This window comes from Corvus moneduloides, chromosome 1, assembly GCF_009650955.1.
Source record: "Corvus moneduloides isolate bCorMon1 chromosome 1, bCorMon1.pri, whole genome shotgun sequence".
NCBI classification, from domain to species: Eukaryota; Metazoa; Chordata; class Aves; order Passeriformes; family Corvidae; genus Corvus; species Corvus moneduloides.
Window position 1 is genome coordinate 96,117,402 of NC_045476.1, and position 23,094 is coordinate 96,140,495.

The following is a 23,094-nucleotide window of genomic DNA, read 5'->3' on the forward strand; positions in this document are numbered from 1 at the left end:
CACTCTATTTCCAGAAGGAAGCCACTTTTGAGTGATGTACTCCTTACAGAGATAAATCATTAAAGAAAAATCTGACATGAAAATAGGACCTCCAGGTCTGGACTGCTTCTTATGACAAGAATCTGACAAGAAAAGGGCTGCATCAGGACCAGAAACACAGCTAGGAAAGCAATAAAAGTATCTTACTAGTGAAATAACACAGCATAAAGAAAATCTTTAAGTAGGCTGAAATTGAGATAAACTAATTTTCATGCATCATTTTTTACAGCATTCCACAAGTCAAGCTGAGAGATAAACGGCTCATCCTTGAGTTTACAGGCCTAGGATTTCTCATGGAAGAAACAATTTATTAGTTATGGAGAAAAACACCTTTGGGTCATTAAGCCCTGAGCTGTACATAATGGGCAGGTAGGATAGCAGACTATGTTAAGGACCTTACTATAGAGCTGAAAATTTTACATAGCATTAAAAAAAAAAAAAAAAAAAAAAAAAAAAAAAAAAAAAAAAAAAAAAGCCTTACTTAAGCTGTGGCTATTATGCTAAAATCAAACCTTAAGCATGCTTTGCATTGTACTACTTTTTGCTTATGTAAGTAAAAGAAAAAGCAACCCATAACTTTTTTTCATATATACTGAAGTATTTCATATATCTTGTTCCCCATTTTAAAGGAAATCAATTCCTTCATCTTCTAAATGTACTTTAAAAGCTTCTCCCAGTAAAGAAAACAGAGGAAAAACTTAGTATGAAGCACCTACATATCAAAATCAGCTACCGATGTATGTTTTCATGCCTAGCAAACAAAGTCCATCAGCTCAGGAGAGGATTTTGCCTATACTACTCATTTTATTTTTCTAAGACTTTTGAATACAATGATAAGGCACCAACTACTCTGATCTTCTTCAGAAAGAGAGTTTTTCAGAGAAGACTTACACAGTTGGAGCAGAGGGAAAGACTGGAAAAAGAGGACGCATTATGAAAAATGCATTGTGAAGAACTCCACATTAATCAGCTTTTCTTTTTTACAAGTGGCTGTTCGTGCATTTTCCAATACAAACAACTTGAAGTGCAACGTAACTCATGTGATGGAAGCCAGAACCCTAAACCCTAACTCTAATCTTAAATCCCTAATCCTAACCACAAAATCACTCATACTGTATGTTCTGTAGATGTTTCAGTTAAGGCACAGAAGATAAATAATCTCCTGAACTTTAAGTAGCTGCCCTTCAGATGCCAAATATCAGCATATTTCTCGGCAAACATTCTGGGAAGCTGCCAAAGCCTTTCTGGAATGGCCTGTACAATCTTGAATTGATGCTTCCTTTCTCCCATCTATTACTGAGGCTATCCTTGGTGAAAAATACAGATACATTTTTAGCTTTTCAACACAGAATGAGAATGCACCTAGGAGAGGTTATTCAGCCTTCAGTCCAGAATTTACCTCTCAGGATCTGGGAGATGTGATTCAGTCTGCTCCTAGAACAAGGTTTACAGGTGATTTATACAACTCAGCAGCCTAATTTAAATGGAATGCCACTAGCACCTAAGCTAAGAGAATCAAGAAGGGCACAGGTATGTGCAAATAAGAAATTGTACTCAAGTACTGCAGCTATTTGAACTGATGCAATAAATGCTAGGCTATCTGCCTTGCATAAGTGTAGAAGAACATAGTACATGAAAGCCACAAATTCCATAGGAAAACCTGTGATACTTAAGAGGGTAAAACCTTAATGTAGCACCCTTCAAAGCTGATGGCAGCATCATGAAAAGAATTATTGACCACGAGTCGATCTTAAAACCTCCAGGATTGCCTGATGTGGTCAGTGGAGTCTTTGTCTGCACACTTGGTTTTGTGGGTTGATTTGCATGTTTGTGTTTGATTTATACAATGCAAAAATTTGTTCTCTTTCACAAGGGAGAATGCAGAATCTCTTTTTTGGTTGTGTAGCTTCCACATGAGTTCAGAGCCATCCTTGAAAAGGAGCATGGAAACTCTTACAACTGTCTGCAATCATAAACAAGTAGGAAAGTGAAAATTTTCAATATGTGAAATATAACTTCAGAAGTGACTTTGTCATATTTTTTCTTAAATCTTTTGAGAAAATAATTTGCTGAGTGACAATGACCAAGTTCATAGGAACTACTCAAAGTCTTTCAAAATTACTGTTGCTTCTTATGGACTTTAGCAGTCTTTCACAGCAATGGTTGCTGAGTTTCTTCTTCCTCATGTAGATCCTAAAATTCACATTTAATGCTGGTATAAATAAGGCCAAAGAATGCATTAGTACAGAGGTTATCATTAAGCTGATGGAAGGTATCACTATAACTGATTCTCCCCCTGGAGATTTCTTAAAAGTATAAGTAAGCAATTCAGCAGAGACAATGCCTCAGAGTACTGAAATTACTGAAAAGAGTTCTTTCTTAGTAACTCAGATCAACAATGAGAACTGTCCCGTATGCTACAGACCATTAAGAAATTGTAACAGCAGATTTGTCAAAAATAAAATGTTTGGTAAAAATTGGAATGATACTAAACAGGCACCCTTTGGAACTCATACTGTTTTCTTTATTACCATTACAAAGGCAGTGCAATGCCTGTGTCTATATATACATCTGTAGGATGATCAGGGTTTTGAATCTCTTTGCAAATTTGAAAGAAATAAAGGACTCTAGGACCTGACAATCCTGCAAACTTTGAGAGAGCCGCCTCCTCAACTGGAAAAACAAGGTCATAGCACTCCATAAATGAGTTAATTCTAAAAATAGGGATCTGCAAAAGTTAGAAAATTAGAATACTGTTCATACAACTACTTGGTCTTCTGTGATCTAGAAACCAGATCATCTAGCTATGACCTAGTACTAGGTGAAAACATGGAATTACACTCCAGCATGAAACATAACATTTTATTGACTTCCTACTGTTGGACAGCCCTCATGGGTTAACTGCTTCATTTCCAAGAAATACCAGTGCACTTGGCATCAATTTCTGCAGTATCAAAAGAGACATAGGAGTGTGAAAAGCCAGATAACCACCAAAGTCTGAAAATCTATTTGAAGTATGTTGACATAATTCAGAAGTTGAAGCTTATCCAAACAGAAGAGAGAGAATCAGTCTGGCAAATTAAATGTAAAGTTAAACTCTTAAGGGAATACAAAAACTCATAAAATCACATTACCCATGAACAAAAAGAAACCAGTAAAATACTTCTCCAAAAATCATGAGAAAAAGCAGGTTTCTAGAGAGTCTATAGATCATCAAAGGGTCAAAGAACCCCCCATAATCTCATATCTAGAGAAGATAATGACACAAGACTTTCTTTTTCATTCACTATTAACATGAAATATTTTTAATGTTTCATTACAGAATGTTTTTTGGGGGTGGGGTGGGTGAATTGGGATGGGATATGGATGAGACAACAGCAGGACATGACGACTTTGTAGTTAATTGCTGATAAATTTAACAACAGAACAAATCAACATAATGGAAGAAATCACTGTGATTGATAATTATCAAAAGAGTCTAAAAGCCCCTAAGATAAAAGAGCAGAACTACTCGAGTAAAATTTCCCACTTCAAAAGTCACACAGGATGGCCAAAATAAAGGCCAATTGCAAAGAAATGGAGAAGGACATTATGATGCTAAGTGACTGGACAATAAACTGGCAACTTAAATTTAATGAAAATAGGACCCAGTTACTGCATATGGGGAGGAATAATCCCAGCTTCATATAGGAAAATTACAGGTTTAAAGAATTACTTCTGGGTAACTAGATCTTAGATAACACCAGGAAACTACCAGCTCTGTAACTAGAATCCAATGAGGAAAATAAAGGATTAGAAGAGACACAACAGGGGTATCTTGAATACCTGAATGGGAAAAGGGTTTTCATCTTTATGTCAGTAATAAGTGGTTGGTATGATGCACTCCAGAAATTGCCCTAACATATTAAACAGAATGTGTACATGACACTAATGGCTAAACATTTCAAAACAAATCTGTTCTGCAAATTCTCTTACCGGATCATTAGCTACATGACATTTTTCCTTTTCAGTGTTTTTACACTTCAGACTGAAGCAGCAAGTTGAAAAAATAGCAGTAAAACATATATTCAAACACCTTTTGAGGCAATTATAAGAAAAGTGCTATTGTAAGGAGAACATATTGCAGAAAGTGAAACCACAACTGTGTAACTATTCAAATGGTTCATATATAGAGTGGAACAAAGCTATGGACAGGACTGAACTCTGCCACTCCAACTTGAGCAAATCCTCCCATTCCCATCATAGAGCAAAACATGCTTTCATACAATACTTACTTTGCTGGATTTCTAGAACCCAGAGTCCAATAATGTGATAATATCTTTTTTTCATGAGGTAGTGACTTCTTTGCCTGAAAAAATGTGTGATGCTCTACACAAGATTTCCAAAGATTTTTGCATGCTCTGTAATTTAACATGTTGAAGGCAACAATATGCTCTCTGGATTCATTCTGTAACAGCAGGGAACACCATGTTTCAACACATACAAGTGGATGAAACAGTAAACAAGGTTATAAAACAACAATAAAGTTATTTCAAGCTTAAACATGAAACATACATTGAGGAAAACAAACAAACAAATCAGCATATAGTAGATTTTGAGCTGGAGATGGCCAAAATACCTCAGTGACCATGTGAAATTCCAAACTGCAAAATGTGCATTTTAACAAGTTAACGAAATGTTAATGAAATATTTAAGTCTAGAGTGGTAAAGATTTTGTATATACGAGTTGTCATGTTATACCGATAAACATATTTCCAGGTTTCCAGTCAGATTTTGAGCTCCTAAGACAAACAAAATTCTTTAAAATATTCCATTAAGGGTGCAATATAAAAAGGCAAAAAGCCCTCATTCTTTGAATTCAAACTCTTAGCACAAGGCTTCAATTCAATAACGTTCTTTGAAGCACCACAGTATGCAAAAAGCATATTCTTGATAGTCTTTCAGAAGAAACTGAAGATGTTAACAGCGATCCTTCTTGGGGGAAAGAAAGTAGCTGTGATGGGACAGGAGCTGCTGGTACTGCTGTTTAAATCCACTCCTGCTTGGATGATAACATGAAGCCACAATGAGGAGGATCAGAGGGCAGCAGAATACAAAACTTGTGTGTCTCGGTGCAAACTCTTACAAGTAACCTTAGTGCCAAAGTGCCAGTGAGACACAAGTGCAACACAATTGTGTCACCCATGTTTTTCCCAAGATCTTGTACAAGAGAAAGCTTTGGTTAGTTATTCTAGTTATTGATGGGAAGATAGTGGAATGAGAGCAAAGCAAATAGAAGAAGATAACATGAGACCTTGAGTCAATTGCTATCACAGCACAGCACCTCAGTGAAAAAAAGCAAGTTTTCATCACTCATCTTTTCCAGCTCCTCTAAATTATGACTGATTTTGACATCTCAACATATAATTAGACAGGCAACATTTCGCTTGCTCACAGCAACAGTCCTGTTGGGAAGTAACTACAGACAATAGTCAATCTATTCTCCTTGTGTTCTTTTTATTTCTAGACAGCATTTTACAAATGCCATGTATCAGAGATCAATCCTGCATTTTGCAAATCACTTCATGGCTAGTTCAGAGAATTTATGGCTTCAGACCCTCTTTTAGAAAACCAGTGAGACTCTCAAGAGAAAAAAAGTTTTGCCTCTTGATTTTAAGTAAGCACTGAAAAACATTTAACTGATTGCAATCTTTCAGGAATGTTTTCCCTATAAGTACTAAAGCATTTAAAAAGTATTTTCTTTTTAAGATGTGGGTTTGTTATTTGAGTCTCTTGCATACTGGAACCAATTCATCTTCTGTCAGTTCACCACACTTGCTTCTAAGTAGTTATGTAAAATAAAGCAGGAAAGCATAGTGAAATCTTAACTCAGAATTACTTGAAATATATAAAGCATGTATCACAAGGATTTAATGATAAATGCCATGTCTGACACACTCCCCATTGGCTGAACACCACTTGAAGAGTTTTACTACTCCAGCAGACAAATAAAAGGAAGTGTACAGATATTTTTGTTGGCCTGAAGCACTGGTCTTTCAATTGCCACAAAAATTATTTTATCCAAACTTCTCAATTATACTGAAAAGCTGTAGTATAAAGATAAAGAATTAAGTACACCTAGTAGTCTCTTTTTAAATTTAGACAGAAAACAGTAATGAATTTTACTTGTTACATCACATGTGTGCTTTTCTGTTGTCACAGAACCTTCTTAGCAACCTTTAAGTATGCTGGAAGTTTTAACATGGATTTAAGCTAGGAAAAATATTTTGAGAAGTTTCATAAAAAATTTATTCAATTTTTAGACTAACCTTTCAATTCAATTTTTAACACAATCTTTTGTTAATAAAAATCTGCCTCACTAAGAGGCCACCTTGCAAGTCATGCTGTTAAATCTGTGTACTTTTTTGAAGGTGAGGAGAGTTCTAGTGGGATCCAAGGACCTAATGCCCATCATACTTCTCAGCTCAAGTTCTAACAGAATGGCATTTTAATGATTATCAAGAAATAAGAATTAGAGAAATTTGTGGCCATTAAGGTAAAGGGAACAATTTCACATAGCTAAAGTGTCTTGCTGGTTCAGTATAAGGAAGAACTTTTGCATTAGCTGTATGAGTATTCTATTCACAGAAAATATGAAACTATCTACAGCATAGAAAGATATATTTAGTATGCAGCAAATGAAGTTGTTTGTAAGCATTAGATAGGAACATAGAAAATAAAATTCCATTTCTGAAAGGTACAAAATGTTGGCTGTAAACAGCATAGGTCCTATTCCTGCCTTAAATCCTGTACCTTTCATTAAGCCTACATGTCATGAGCTTCTATAGCATCAGACATTCACTGATTCACCAGTCTTGCTTCCCAGTCCTTATGTAGTTCTTCAGTAGAAACAGAAGAAATACTGCATACTCCTAATCAAGTAGCTGATCAACAGACTGAAGCAGTGGGAGGGTAAAAGAGAAGGTGAGTAGCAGGGAAAGAGATAAGGCAAGTTGATTTTTCAGAAAAGGCACATAAGGAAAGAAAAATTGAGTAAAAGAAATAAGGAAAATAAATCAATGAAACACGGCACATCCTAGAGGATTGCAAACTCATTGCCTTTGAGAACTTTCTGTAGATTTTTGTAAAGAATCTACATATGACATATAAAATATAAAAGAAGTGCAAAAGCACTCTCATCATCTTAAGTCAAACCTTGCCTATGAATATACAGTATCAGTTCTGTTTTCCCCACATTCTTTCATCTTCCTTACTTTCAGATTCATTTACCTATTTGCTTCTGTATTTCCAAGCAAAAAAATTGATCAATTCAAAGACTGACACCAATGCAATCATCTGCCCTCACACATCCCTCAAGCATCCCACTCTTCTGGTGAAACCCCTAGGACTCCACTGCCATCTCTCATACTGCACTGCACCAGCAAGGTTTTCCAAGCAATACCACTGGAGTACTGCACACTTGATGTCCTAAATTTCAAGCAAAGGGGGCTGACAAGGATGGATGCATCCACAGATTTAGGAGCACACCTGGTCTGCTTTTTCATACGTACTGAGAAGGAGTAAAAAGGCCATGCAGCTGGCTTACTTCTCCTACAGTTCTGTAGCTCTTTAAGCGTGACACTGTGTGCATTACTGTCATCTCCATAGGTTATGAAACAAAGAACTATGATCACTTAAGAGCAGGTAAGCTAAAAGAATCAAGAGCCTTGAACTGTCATCATTTATCAAATGTTTAATTAAAAAAATTAAGATTGCTGCTCTCTTCAAAGGTGACACAGGTTTCCGGAGAGAAAAATTCTACTTTTGACAGCAGTCTTTATGTAATGAACACATATGTTTTATATTAAGTCCGCAGATTGTTCTATATTGACACTTTATTCTTCTGTATTCTAAACCACTGTAAGCACGCTCATTTTCAGAGAATCATAGAATGGTTTGGGTTGGAAGGGACCTTAAAGTCATCTCATTCCAAGCCCTATTTTACTAATAATTTTTGGAGAGTTCTGTTACTACGTTTGTTCTCACAGACACATTTGGAAACTGCAGTATGTAAGCCTGCCCTTATTCATATATTTGGAAATATTTAGATTTTAAAATTACTACTTATCAGTGAATTTTTAATCCTCAAACCCAAGAGAAGTTACTACTTGCAAGTGTTTACACTCATGAGGGAGTAGAATGGTTTATCAACCACTGATTTCTTCATGCAGTGAAATATATATGAATAGACTGTGACATGTCTGCATATAAACAATATATTTAGAAACTTACAGCTAGTAAAAAAACCTTAAGACCCCCCCCCACAGTGTATAAGGATATGCTCTGTGCATGCTTTGTGTGTGTGCAGGCATTAGTGCAGTAACACTGTCTCTAGGTACTAACTTTGAACATGAATCCTGAAGAGTAACGTGCATACTTGCAGACGCCTCAAATTTCAAAGAACCCACCAAACTGGGAGAAAAGAAAGACGCACAGAAAAGAAAAAAAGAAGAAAACATTTTCCTTTTGGGTAAAAAAGGCCTCCCTAGAAATCTGTGGTCAGCAGACCTTCTAATCCATGTGGGTCAAGAGGTGGTCTTGTAACACAGCACCAATCAATTTAAGAGCTCATTTACTACCAGAAAGAGCCTTCATGAAGTTTAGGTACAAGTTAACACTTATCTTTTACTATGTTCTCAAGTTTTGTCCTCAACTGAATTAAAATATTTATACATCTGCTGATCACTACTTTCTGAGAGGTTTTTTTTCTGTCCTATTAAATAATCCAAGCTCTTTGTAAAAAGATACCTTAATTTATTTTTTTCATATTGTTGCAGCACAACAAGTAATCAGGATTTCCCTCTCCATTGAATAGACTAATATTTCAACTGTTCTGCAAAGAGCACAAAGTAACCAACAGAAGCTAACTCTTGACGACAGTAGAAAAATTTTACATTAGTTTTATGAACTATCTTCACAGAATTTGCCAACTCCTAAAGCCCTCCATGTTACACATAGGAGGATATGTGCTATTCCCCTTTTCAACCTCATGTTTTTCAGCTGCAAAGCTCTCTTTTCCTCCAGGAACCTTGCTTTCTTCCTGAGCTCTGAGCCCCATAAGCTGAAGGGATCTCACATAGTCCCCCTAGACAGGATAAGCAGTTGTTTAGCAGATTCACTGCATTAAGGAACTCTACAGGGCAGGGAAAGCAACAAAGGGAAGAGCAGCAGATGCTGATGAGAAAAGGAAAATATGCTAAGTTAATAATTGGAGAAAGGATGAAGATCGGCATTTACCCAAAGTCTCCAAGGGAGAAGAAACCTCCATGAGAAAGATACAGTCCAACAGACTGAAAGGGGAGGGACTGAGTGTTGGAAAAAAAAAAAGAAAAAAAGGGAAAAAGAGAGGGAATGAGCAGACCAGAATAGCAAGACCAAGTTAACAATACAGAGTTTCAAAGACAAGTTACCACAACACAGCCTTTGATCAGCAATTTGTAGGTTACATTCAATATAAAAATATTGAATGTGACCACTTGAGCAAAACAAAATTAGAGGACTACTTACATGTTTTTGCCGTTGTTGTATAAAAAACTTTTTCCTTTTAAAGGAAATTTTTAATATGTTCACCCTAAAAGAAAGAAACAAGCCATGAAATACTGAACAATGTTTAGAAGCATAAAACAATGAAAAATAATACTGCATACAGTGAGCCTGAAAGATTATAGCTGTAAAATATTCAATGAATAATATGCAGCCATCTCGTGTGTTGAGTGGCAAATAGATGTCCTTGTTTAATCTTTAAATAGTTCACAGCAGTTGTCTCCCACCAAATCTATTCTTGCAGCAAAAACTTGATGACATCTTCTACACTAAGCTGTACAAATGTTAAATGTGTCAAATTTTGTATAACTTCAGAGTCATATGACAACTGTGACTAAAGGAACAAAATTTAAGACCCTAATGACATGACAAGATTGGTCGTACAACAACGGAAACTTCACAGAGGCTTTGCAGAACTGGTTTAATAATGTGAAAAATATCATGTATTTGTGTTAATAACTAAACAAAACCTCTAGATAAAATCATAATTTTAGAAGGATGAAAACTGTAAGAATGAGTGTTAATATATTTTTCACTTCATTAACATTGCTATGTAATTTATGTGGTAATTTTAGAACCGAACACCTCTTTTTATATATACACAGTGTGAATACATATTCTCTAAAGTAAAGATTACAACTGGAATTGGTGCTCAAGCAATTTTCATTTTAATTATATGCTTATCAGTTTTGCTAAATTAAACAAACTTCTACCTACCCACACACCTTCCCACAGCAAAACAAGATTTGTCTAAAATACCTAAATTTTCTCTGCAATAGTTCTACTTCGGTAACTGAAAACCTGCATTTTTCAGACAAAGAAATCTCTGATCTGTGGTCAGCTGGAATCTTATTGATGGCTTAAGGAAAGCTATTTAAAGTCTGATCAAGTCATGTCTGCCTGAAAAAAAAATCATGAAAGGGTTTTGTAAGTTTACTGCTAAGAGTCTCATAATATTTTTGTGCACTGATGCTTCACAGGATGTTAGATATCATCACATATGAACTATGCAGAAAGTCCTCTCAGTTCTGGCACAGTTTTTGCATCACTCTCATCAAGCGGGATGGCATAAAATTCATTCCCCATTGCTCATGGGAGATGCACTTGAGTTATAGAGCAACATCCTTCCTGGATACAGGAGAGTATATTTGTGAGTTGCTAACAAGAATATTCATGGCATTACCTATCCCCCCTCCTGCACAAGAGGTGGAAAACAGTGTGTGCCAATTTCAGTAAATGCTTTTCCCCATCAATTACAGAACCACAAAGAAACAGGTATTTCAAGACTATCCCTTGACAAGAAAATGATGTGAAAATTAATGGAAAATGAAAATCATATCCACTGCTCCTATTAGGCCAACTCTTTAAATACTTGAGTAATTTCTCTTGCTACCTCAAAAAACAGTGATCTGTGTTGCTCATCTAAAAGTTCTGGATTCTGAACTCTGTGACAAGTCATATAAAGTTTCAGTTGTATTTACTGAGCTGCAACTCATTATATATTAATTCTTTCTTGATTCCTAGTACTACTCTGCCTGAACTAGTACCACTCAAGTTTTGTGCTTCTGGTTCTTTCTTACCACATTTCTTGACTTAGATAAAACTTCAACAAATAAGTTTTTGGAGCTATTCTCAACTTACACAGTTGCTGTCATGGTCTGCTCTTACCCCAACATAGAGCCAGCAAAAATGCAGGACACAGAAAAATAATCTTGCAGACTTAGTAAAAAACCTCCCACCCAACAAGAAAAGGGGAACCAGCATCTCAAAGTGCCAAAACTCTCTCAATCCCTCTACTCTACACCCTACTTTTTTTTTTTTAATTAAAAAAAAAAAAAACTCAGAGAAAACAAAAAAACCTACCAAACCAAAAAAGCAAAACCAAAAAAACCCAAAATCCCCCAAAACAAAAACCCAAACCCCATGATTCACTGCATGAGCATTTTAATCACTTCAAGCCAAATCAGGGCTTTAAATCTCCTTATTTTGACACTCTCCTAAGTAGAGCACCCCTCTCAATTCCATTAATTCTTCTTAAAGTAGAACTAAACCTATTTAGCTCAGGCATGAAGAACACTTGCTACTCTGATATTTTTATTCAACAATAACTAAAAATCATTTGCAGTGCTACGCCTAAAAATTGAGTGAAGAGTCACATCTAGAAAAATCTACAAAAAGATCCAAGCAATTAAGGTGACAAAGGATTTAGACTTAACAAGTTCTTGAAGATGCCATACCCAAAAATTATTAGAATAGAATGCAGTTACTGTTATAACTGGTAGCTCAGTGGCCCTTCTCTCCCACCAATAATCTGTCCAGTGACTATGCAACATTCACAAATCATTAAATTTCATGGTTTACTTATAAAGCACTCATTTGTAGCATATTAAGAATGATGGATCCTTTGGGTCCCATCTTCCTATCATTCACAAGCATCAAAAAAGATTTGTCACTCCGTGGGCCACAGAATTGCTAATTTCTGATTAAACTGGCAGTCCTGTCCTAGCACTTAGTACTTACAGCTGGTACTTATGACTTGAAGCAAATAAAGTTTCTTTTCCTGTAAATCCTATACTTTGCCACTGAAAGATTCATCAAGAAAGGTTCTGTCCAATTTGCTATGTAAGATAGTTGTTTTCCATGTTTTAACTAGCAATGTATTATGCATTCCTCAAGCAGTTTCTCTGAAGTTTTCAAGGCAGTGGAACTGCATACACAAAATAGCATTTTATACCTAACTTTAGTTGCTGCTGATATAGAGAGTATTCATATATTTTTGCCATTAATATTTTACTTGCAAAATCAATTTGGAAATTACCACAGAACAGTTAAGCACCCCTGAGAATAACTCTGCAGAGTGTATAAAATACTGCATTAAATCCAAAGCTATTTTTTAAACCTATCTTGACTTGCACTGCCGCTGACTGATCAGTCAGCTCTTTAGGTAGGTTGCTTTGATTGAAAAGCCTTTTTTTGCCAAGGCAGAACTCTCTCACTGCCTGTGTTCCTGAAAACTTTTGGTCCCTTTTGACTACTACCATATGGCATAGTTGTATTGTTGTCATCCACTGCAGAGTATTTTACTTAAAATTTTGGAAGGAGTGCTCTGATGGTGTTTGCTGCCACCTTGAGTTCTACCTCGTTAACGGTGAAGTCTGCACAGTTGACAGGAAAAACCACTTGGTACGAATGGTGTTACATAAAAAGCCTAAATAAATACCACTTCAGGCATTACAGAAATATATCCTGCTTTGAGGTCTAAAATAAAAGTGAGAATCCATACTACAAATACATCTCAAGCAACTCTGCTCTGGTGGCTTTCAGTGTTTGCTTGTTTTGGTGGGGATCAGGGAATGGACACCATTCCCACACAAAGAATTATGATTACCTCATGCACGATGCCAGAAATAAAATACCAAAAAGTTAGTCCCTGTGTAGGTAGCTTTTGCTTTCAAGATAAAAAGAAATTTTTAGAGAGAGAGAGAGAGTGTAGGAAAGCTTGGAACAATTACATTAGCTGTCAGCTGAAAATATTACTGCCTAAACCTCATATTTTAGAGTGGGAATTATTTGAACTGAAAAACCTGTGGGTTTTATTTTCCTCAATTTCTTTCTGTAAATGAGAATAGGCTTTTGTGAAAAATGTTTTAGTATCTGTGTTTTATTCCATGGTGCTCTCCAGGAACAAAAGTAGCACAGGAAGTTGTAGACTCCTCCTGTCTTGTGTGCTATAAACTATCTTTCCCTTCCTTAAAAAATTAATATAGTCACAGATTTTAAAATGCCATTGTTCTATGGTTTTCAGGACCAACTATTATCCATTCACACCTTACTTAGGTCAACTAAGTTGGCAGAACAAGACTGGCAGAAGACAGAAAATATGCCTCCAGCTGGCAGTTTTTAAAACCTGCAGCAGTTCAAAGAAGCTGAGAGGCTGATGTATGAAAGAGAAGCACTCAAGGCACAAAGATGAAAGATAAAAGTCTTTTATGCTTTAATGTGCATTAGAAATTGAAAAATACAAGTTTTCACTGTGCTGCTGTATGAGAGCATTATTATTGACATACATTTACCTAGGATGATTGCAGTATATCCCAGGGAGTTGAAATGCAACTCACAGCAAAGGAAAAAAAAAAAAATCCAGAGACTATGCAGTGTAATTTCCCCTAGAATTTTAATTGAAACTGATTTTATTGCTTTTTTATAGGAAATAGCTGTTTGGTTGGGTTCATAAATGAAAGGATGGAATGACTCTAGTATTTAAAGAAAACAGCTAGGGAGATTTTTTCTTTTGTATAATTAAGGGCCAAAAAGCAAGTACAACCCATTGGAATGCATTTTTCTGTCATGATAAAGAACACTATACTATCTTATTAAAAAAGTTATTCAGAAAAATTTTTACAAATTCAACAAAGAACTTATGTATAACATGACAAAACTATAGTGTTATCAAGCACAAAAAACCAAGTTCATATTTCTTTTAAAAAAGAAAGACTGGAAAAAAATTCTTTCTGATCCAATCCAAAAACCTTAAGGAAATGCCCAGACTCTGTATAATTTCTAATTCAGGTTGTAATTTTAAGTATGGTATAACTAATAAAGCCCAAAAGCACTTTTAAAAAAATTATAGCTTATGTAACTTCTCATGTCATTCACATTAGAGTTCTTCTGCACATTATTTCTTTGCAGAGGTTATTTTCTACAGCACTACCATGCATTCTAATGTTTTATGTATCAGAGAATAATGTAAAGGTCTCTCCTCTGCTGACTCCAAACCTTGTTAATGTTATATATCCATATTTGATGAGATTTAAAAAAGTCTAAATTATATTATCCTACTTCCTGTAAATCTGAAACTCCAAATAACTCATTTTACATTTCTACTCCAAGAAGCAAATATCTTCTTGCTGAACGCCATGTTAAAAAGTTCTGACTGTACTTAATTCAGATTGAATTAGCTGCTGGGCTTTAACAGCAATACTGACTGGTTTATGTTTGTTCTTACAGGGACATTATTGGGCATAACTGCAGCAAATCTCTAAGACCACAGGGTCCTCCTAATCATGTACTCATACCTGTATGCAAATTAACTTGATCAAGATTTCACACAGTGCAAGGACTTCAAAAGTCTTAGAGATTTAAAAGCCTAGGCAAGTTTTCATTTTTATCTGAACACAAGGAAATACCACAATCTTCCATAAAGAACAAATGTAAGTATTGTAGGTTTCTTTGGAATAAATGTGAAAGCAAATGGAAGTAAGATTGTAAAAACTGACATATTTCTTCACAATAAAGGAATTTACCAGGGATAGAAGCTTGTACAGATGAGTTTTCTATATATAGCAATTCCACCAGATGCAATCCCAATCATAAGATCTAGATTATGGAGATCCTGAAAAATAAAAACACTGTAAGAACAGAGATGTAGTTTGTGTCATTTACATTTATCTACTAATAAGTTTATTTTCAAGCTTTCTATACTTAAATTGCAACGCTTGAGGAAAAAATTCAGTGACATTTTTGAGTATTGATTTTCATGCATGTCTTTCCTCTGATGTTATCTATTACATATTCTAAATATTATTCATTCATTAAAACAAGTTGTAATGTTCATCCTACTACCCTGGATATTCCTTAGGTCTGTATCAAGAGTAAAATTGCAAGTCTAGCCTTATTCATTTCAGGAAAGAAGTTGAAGTACTTCCCAAGATTAGTCAGGTAAATGTCACAGAATTTTGGGAACTCAACAAAAATTCCCTGATTATAAGCATTTTAAAAAGAGAGAGGAAATAATTCCTTACTTTTTCCTAAAAAGTCTTACCAAGAAAGAGTGCACGGGAGGTGATCACAATTTTGCATATGAGAGTATGTTGGAGAAATACACGCGTACATGAATATTTGATATGCTAAATGAAATCCATTATTAACAAAATCAAAAGCTGTGCATTATCTTAACACATGCAACTGTGAAAAAGAAATCATAAATTTACAATCCTTTCTAGGTATTGAGATACTCAAGAGGAAATACATTCTTCCATATAAACAAACATTGAGTTAAAAAAAACCAAAAAGGCAGGGAGGAGGATGCTGGATGGTCATTTTGAGCCTAAACCCAGACTGATGTTAGAGAAGTTAGAAATCTTGACTTCCCGTTTCTTATGATCAATACATACTAATATGTTATTACACAGATTTCTGAACAGAGCTAAATGCATACATAAATCCACATGTAAGTAGAATCCACTGTTTAAAATACCAGGTTTGACTCAAAGGCAGTTTCAGACTGTTTTTTTAAAGGACAGCCAGTGATACCGGACTCTTTTAAAGCCTTCAGTAGCACAGTTGCTCCTCTAGATGGTACTCTGGGCTCAATTAATAGATAGCTTTCCTCCATGTCCAATCCCAATTTCTTTATATTAATAAGGTGTAGTAAAAACGGAACAGGTGGTACATGCTCTGACAATAGTGTGGAAAGCCTACAATAAATCCTTTAAGAATAGTTTAATAGAAGTGAAATACAAGCACATGAATTAGTGAAGTCCAACCTAATTTGCAAAGCGTAATACAGGAATCCAGAATTGACATCCCTTTATTTTAAGAAGAACATTGAGGTATTCAGGAGATTAAGTGCATGTAATTTAGCTTTTTCTGCCATGATATGGCCAACCTAAAGCAGAAAATTGTATTATTAGCACTTGGAACTTATTCCAGGTTCCTGCTTTTAAAACTCAATACTGGGAACTAAAAACAGCTTGAAGAGTAAAGGCTGAAAATCGACATGATTAAGCAGAAATAAAGGATTATCTAAACACTTGATAGGGATTAATTAGCCTAAACTACTCTATTTTCTCCAGAAGCTTTGTCAGAACAAAGTTCATTCCTCACCCTTCACTTCACCAGTCCAAACCACTAATCTCCCATGTTACTTGTTACTATGAATTCTCTTGTGTTAAGACTAAGAAACACAAAACCGAGATGTTGGAATAGCATAAAGAGAGGGTGTCTTATATGAAATATGATACTGATGCACAGTTATCTCCCTTTCAAAACATCTATGCTGTTAAATTGAGCAACTAAGAAATAACATGCATATATTTATAAAAAAAAAAAAAAACAAAACAGGTAACATGAAGAACATAATAATAAAAAAGTTGCAAAGATAAAAAATTATCATGCCAGGCACCTAGCTAGTTAAGAACTGATTCACATTTGATTTAATTTACAATTACCATCTTGATTTTTGTAGATATGGAAATAATATTGATTCAACAAATTTCCTATCTTCAACTCTCTGAGTAAAAATGAAAGATGAGTTAACAGCTGATTAATTATTGAGCAGATGGGATAGTGGTCCAGAGTCAAAAGGAGATTAGGAATTCAAGAAATATCAATATAGTTTTAAGATATTGAATTCACTCTCCTGAGTCTCCTAACACCATTGCATTTTTTAATATTTTAGCAGTTCAGATTTTTCATCAGAAAAAAAGCAGAAGTGTCTGCAGATGAAAACTGAGCTCAGATCAAAGTTGCGTGTTTAGCAAGTTGCTAAAAAGAAAGTTCACCTATGTCAAATATTTAACTTTGCATCATAAAACAAAAAAATTAAGGAAACTATATATACATCTGCTCTTCAAGAAACATTACCCAAAAGTATCAAACTCTCAACCACCAGTACAGGAGTACCAGCTTCTTTGGGCCATTAGTATAAAAGCCAGGTGTTACCTGGTTCTTCTGCCATACACAATCTAAGAGGAACAAGATCATCAGAATCCACAGAGATAAAGCCTTTCCCAGAGACACAGTTTAATTAGCCCCTGATAAATCTGTTCAAGGCACTGGGATGTGACAAAACTGGAAGGATGATCTAAAAGCAGTACTCAGTAGAGGGAGGATATCAGGAGGCACTGTAAACATCCCTGCCAAAGCAGGGGCATGACAGAGTAGCCTCTGTGAAGAAGCATCTTGTAACCTTCACTGCAAATTTCTCACAGGCCTCCAGGAGCAAAACCAACAATACCATGTCGGCTGAGAGGTTTGCCTCATGGAATTCAACCCAAACAATGACTTGTAACTGATGTTTTGGAAGTACAAAACTTCAGAGACAACCAACTACACCCCTACTAACAACTCCCCTTCTCAGCTTCTGGTCATTTACAGCTAGAGGATTTCCTGGTTTAGAAGCTTCTTTTATGTTTAATGGACTCCAGTGACTGCCTAACTGCTCCTGATAGCTATTTCACCTTGGGCATCCATTAAAATAGCAGTAATGCTTACAGTTCAGCTGCAGCCTTACAGACAAAATTCCTGTACTTAAACCTGTCTCTTTCTGGGTAGACTGAAGATCCTTAAATCTTTTATTACCAAAGCAAAAAAAAAAGTAAAAAAAATTGTTGGCTATTCACATCCTCCATGCTGTTCACCTGCTACAGAAGGCTTTTCCTTAAAACATTTATGATTGTTATCCTTCTATGTACTTTTCTTTTTCCATTACCCACTTTGAGATAAGGAAGGGAGACAAAGAATGAAGTTCAACATTCAAATGATATCGAAACTCAGTTTGAAAGGTAGCATGATATTTTCTGGTTTGCTTTCTATTTCCTTCCTAGCAGCTTCTAAATGTACAGATGTCTAATTCAACTTCTGGAAAAGACAGATCACTTCTAATATTTCATCCTTCAAAAAAACTGAATTGCAATAAAGCTATTATTTTTAATTGAAACAGTAGCAAGATGTAGTGAAATTTCATTTTGCTGAAAATGTCTGAATCTAGTCTACCTTCACTACTTGGCACTGGTATGACCACTACTGACATCCTGCATGCAGTTCAGTGCCCTGCAGCTCAGGGAGGATAATGGAAACTGGAAGAGCTTTCAGAAACAGCATCCCATTAATATTAAGAGACTAGACACATAGTGGAAGTCTTAGCACTCAAGCTGGCTTATCAAAATACTAGGCTATAATAGAAGTTAAAAGGCAAACATCCAATCAAGCTAAGTGCATACAGTGAAATCTCAAGTGTAAATGTAAGAGCTTCTTCAATAAAGTAGAAAGGTGACAGATGACCCAATGGACAGACAGTGTACCTATACAAAGTCAGATTTAATAGGATAATTTCCTTTCCTTTCCACTTTTCTCCATTCTTAAAAAAAAAGCCTCTACCTTTTGAGCACTACATCTCATGAATATGAATGTAATTACAGTGGCTTCATATAGAAGTATTTTAGGAATCCTAGAAATCCAATGCAACACTCACTTTTTTGTGGCAGCATAAAGAAAAACAAGAAGAAAATATCATGCTGAAAGGAAGCAAATTACTCATTCTATTTCTTCCTTATCATTAAAGAAATTTAAGAATTTTTCATTATAACTCTCAGTTTCAGGATTATTAACAAAACTGGGAAAAATGTTAAAACTAGAAGTCATCTTCACCTAGGAAATCAATTACCTGTAGTACACTTCCCTTAGTTTTTACACTACAAGCCTTATGCCAAAACAATTTACTATTGCATAGAAGCACAAATGGTAATTTGCACACTAGGATGCAAATAAAAAGGCATTTTGGGGATTGACTTCAGATGAATAATGTAGTAAAAAAATTAAATAGCAGTAGCCAGAGAAATACTAGGACATGTTTCTTATCAATGCACACCCTGTATCTAAAAGATTTCAAATACATTTTTAGTGGTCATCTCTCAAGCTGTTAAATACTTCTCAGATTTAGCTTGGAATCAGGGAATACAGGAATTTAAACAAAAAGAAATCAAAAACCCTCTATATTCTTAACATTTAAGAAATAAGCGCTAGAAATTCAGAGAAATTAAACTCTTAAAACACCTGCCAACTAATAGCACTAAACAGAGCATTCACTTTCATTCATACTAAGACACTCAGAAACCTTAGAAAAATTATTAAGTAAAATATATTGCAATAATTAAAGAGTTTATCTTAAAAATACATTGTTACACTTTTGAGGAGCTCTAGGTTATTTGGTTGAAATTCCAGCACCTATGTTACACAGAAGTTATTGGAAAATTACCCACCTCTAATTAAAAATAAAATGTGATAAAGTCAATACATAAATACTACTTTTTTTTACTGCTATTAACTCACATTAAAAAAAAAAATTACTTTCCAAGGGAAAAATTACAATGTAAACATACTCTACCACTGTGCAATTCCACTCCATAGAATTCAAGTGTTCGTGCTATATTTATATAGCAGGATTCTGCTTCAGATTGCTTGAGGCCGCTAAAAGAAGGGGAAAAATAATAAATATGAACCACAGACAAGTCAAAAATAAAAGATACTATATTATATTTATTCCAAATGCATAAAACTAGAAGAATGCCACAGTCCAGTGTCTGAGAAATAACCCCACATTCATTTAAGTAGTGCCACAAATTCTCTACTGGTGAAAGCCCTGCTCAGTACTCTCAAAAAATTAAGTGAATTATACACAATTTTATTACCTTAGCCATTCTGGACTAGCTCTTTTTAGAAAAATCTTTTTTATCTGTTATGTTCAAAGGGATGATGAAACTATTCCCCTATAAAATCTTACTTTATAGTAAGAAGCTGTATCTATAAATATTCTGTATTTCATAGTCTCTCAGAAGGAAGTCATTTAGAAGAAAGATTAGAAGCATGAATGTACTAATAAAATAAAGGGGAGAGAGCAGATTAAAAGTTAAAGTTATGAAACTCACCAAGGAAAAGCCATCCAAGTTAACTAACCTACAATCTCTAAGTCCTAAAACACGTTTTTTGTCCTGCAGCTAAGACATACAAGAATTTGACTTTCTTGTCTTCAAGAAAGCTTCTCCAAGTGCATGTAAAAACAACTCTTTGCTAGGTGAGCTTCCAAAACAACATGCATAAAATTACATTAATCAAATGCAATTTAGGTGTAGCCTGCAAAAAGCTAACATAACATTGAGTTATGTTAAGAATTCCAGCATCTATTGCTTTCAATTAATATCCCTCCTTTTAAATGCAAAGCCATCAAAATACTATGCTGTGAAACAGCCATTCTAGGAAATACTACATCATGCTCCAGAAAACTGAAAGCTACCTTGAACTAGAAAGCCATGGTCAGTGTGGCCTGAGGATGTCATAATATTGGCAACAAAAGAGCAAAGACAAAAAAAAAGAGCAGTTTGTCACAATCCTGAGCTAAAGTGGTTTCTCAGATCTACACATACACTGACTACTGTCACCTGACAAACTTTAATAGATCTTATATCTTTAACTGTGTCAGAAAATTACAAAAGCAAACCAATGCAAAATGGCCATTTTGTTATATAACAGGATGCTGAATATATTTGCAAGAATACATTACTGTCCTTTTAAAAAATTCCATCAAGTACTTTGTTCAGAAAGTCTGCTGCACACCAACAGGATATGCCTGCAAATTTTAATTCTCAACTTGCATACTCCATCTACACCAGACCTTGTGTCTTGAAGGGCCAGCAAATATCACAGCACAGACCTAGGTTTTTTCACTTATTGTTGTTACACCCTCCTACTCAATTAGAGGTGAAATGAAACCTTCATGTCCCCAAGCAGATGATAATCACTCAGTGAGATACACAGGCAAGAGGAAACTGGTCTTGCTTCCAATTTTTATAGTTGTTGATACCCAAAGACTAAAGAACCTCATCTTAAAGATAAGCATTCTATTTAGTTTCAAATGCATCCTATTCAAACGACAGCTGGATGTAGCAAGCACTATGAAAACTTTACCAATCTGGACAATATCTGCATCCTAAGATCTCAGGCTGCTTATGTGACTAAGCAAAACACAGCAGGAAAACCACATTAAAACCAATTACATACAGAAAAATTCCCCTATAGATTTAGGGACGAACACAGAAGGAAAATTTCTGAAGATATACCAGTTCAATATGACAATAGTTGCTTTCTTAACAGCTACATACTGAGCTAAACTGGTTAGTGTGATGTGGACTTGTTCAGAGAATACTTCCTCAGATTTTGCAAACCAACATAAAACCTAGGTAACAGAAACCTTGCACTGAGTTACAAAACATAACAACACAAGACATAACATCACTTCTCAATTCTGTATTTCAGCAATTCAAGCCTTTTTCTTTTCCTGTGTGAAAGTTTCCCAAAGGATAGACACTAAAGAACGAAAAAAGAATAGATGCTTATAGAGTTGGCTTTAAAACCCTGTAATCTAAGAATACTGATTTCAAAGCTATTATAATTTACAGATAACCTACATGGTTTACAGCAAATATTATTTACTCCAGATTAGCAGAACTCTCATTCCAAAGCAACAATGTTCTCTCAATGGGTGAAAAATTAAATTCTTCCTTTCTATCTTTCCTTCCCAGCAGCTCTGGTGAACACCAGAACCATTCTTGTCAAGTATGTTCTTGGCACTGATCTAGTCAAATTCATGTCCCAGACATAAGTATTCCCTATGAATTCTAAAGGAGTATGCAGGAAATACTTCCAGGACAAAAAATAATTTGTCTGCCTCTCCTTGCACTCTGAAGTAAATTTGCCTGAAGGGCCAAGTTTCAAAAAAGGTGTTAAAACAATAAAGAAACACTTTTTCCAGTCCAATCTACTCAGTATTTTTATTCAGACCTTCAACTACCAACACCTCTGATAATTCCAATACAGAAGTTAAACTTCTCAGTCATCAAGGCTTCACTCTACCAAAGACACTCAATGAAAGCATTGATTTCACTGAAAGGACCCAGAGAAGAAAGAAGCCTTTCCAACAGACCCCACCACATCTTAGTCGGGACCAATTGTGACTTCTGATCTTTCCTCTGCAGGACATAACCAGTTTTATATCTCCTGTTACCACAGCACTAAATACATGAGCTCAAACCAGCCACTCCAAGACTCTTCAGAAACTTCCCTCAGTGGTCTCCAAGATGACTACTTCCTAAAGACAAGCAGATTTCTTCACTCCTGTCTAAAAGTCCCCCTCAAAAAACTACTGAGCCTACCGGAAACTGCAAATTAATTCAGAAGGAGTAGAGGCATCAGCTATTGTGTCCAAACATGAACTGTTTGGATAGCAGTCCAGATTAGTACCTCCAACAGAAAGGACAGCTGGAGTCCAGAGTTCAGTGGTTATCTTCTTTTGCCCCATAAATGACAATGCATGCTCTCAACTGCGAGGGAGCACATGTGAAGTTCAGAACTACTCACTACACCCACTAGCAGTAAAGAAAATAGAGGGAAAAGTAAGAGTATTGAGAAAAAAACCAGCTGAGGGACATTAGGAAGAGATGAAAATGGAAATATTTCAGGGTATAAATCAAAGAAACTAAGACAGTGGGGAATTAGCTCTGCTGCAGTTAACATACAAACAGAGAAAACAAGTCTACAGAGATTTGGATTTCATTTGCTCACAGACAATTTCTTAGATTGGCATATTTGCATTCAGCTTGCAAGTATCTGATCAACACCACTAATTCCAAAGCTGCAGTC

At 35.4% G+C, this 23,094-nt stretch overlaps 1 protein-coding gene across 5 annotated transcripts in view; it reads right to left on the reverse strand.

Moving 5' to 3' along the window:
- The window catches only part of PTPN3 (protein tyrosine phosphatase non-receptor type 3), a 165,049-nt gene that overhangs the window by 48,891 nt on the left and 93,064 nt on the right, over positions 1-23,094 (reverse strand). For 4 of the 5 annotated variants that reach the window (XM_032119156.1, XM_032119154.1, XM_032119175.1 and 1 more), the window contains 4 exons: positions 19,782-19,869; positions 14,925-15,013; positions 9,586-9,649; positions 4,314-4,486 (listed from right to left, as the gene is read on the reverse strand). In XM_032119156.1, coding sequence (XP_031975047.1) covers positions 4,314-4,486; positions 9,586-9,649; positions 14,925-15,013; positions 19,782-19,869 — 414 coding nt within the window. The remainder of the gene's footprint in view (positions 1-4,313; positions 4,487-9,585; positions 9,650-14,924; positions 15,014-19,781; positions 19,870-23,094) is intronic. The other variant, XM_032119185.1, reaches the window with a different exon arrangement.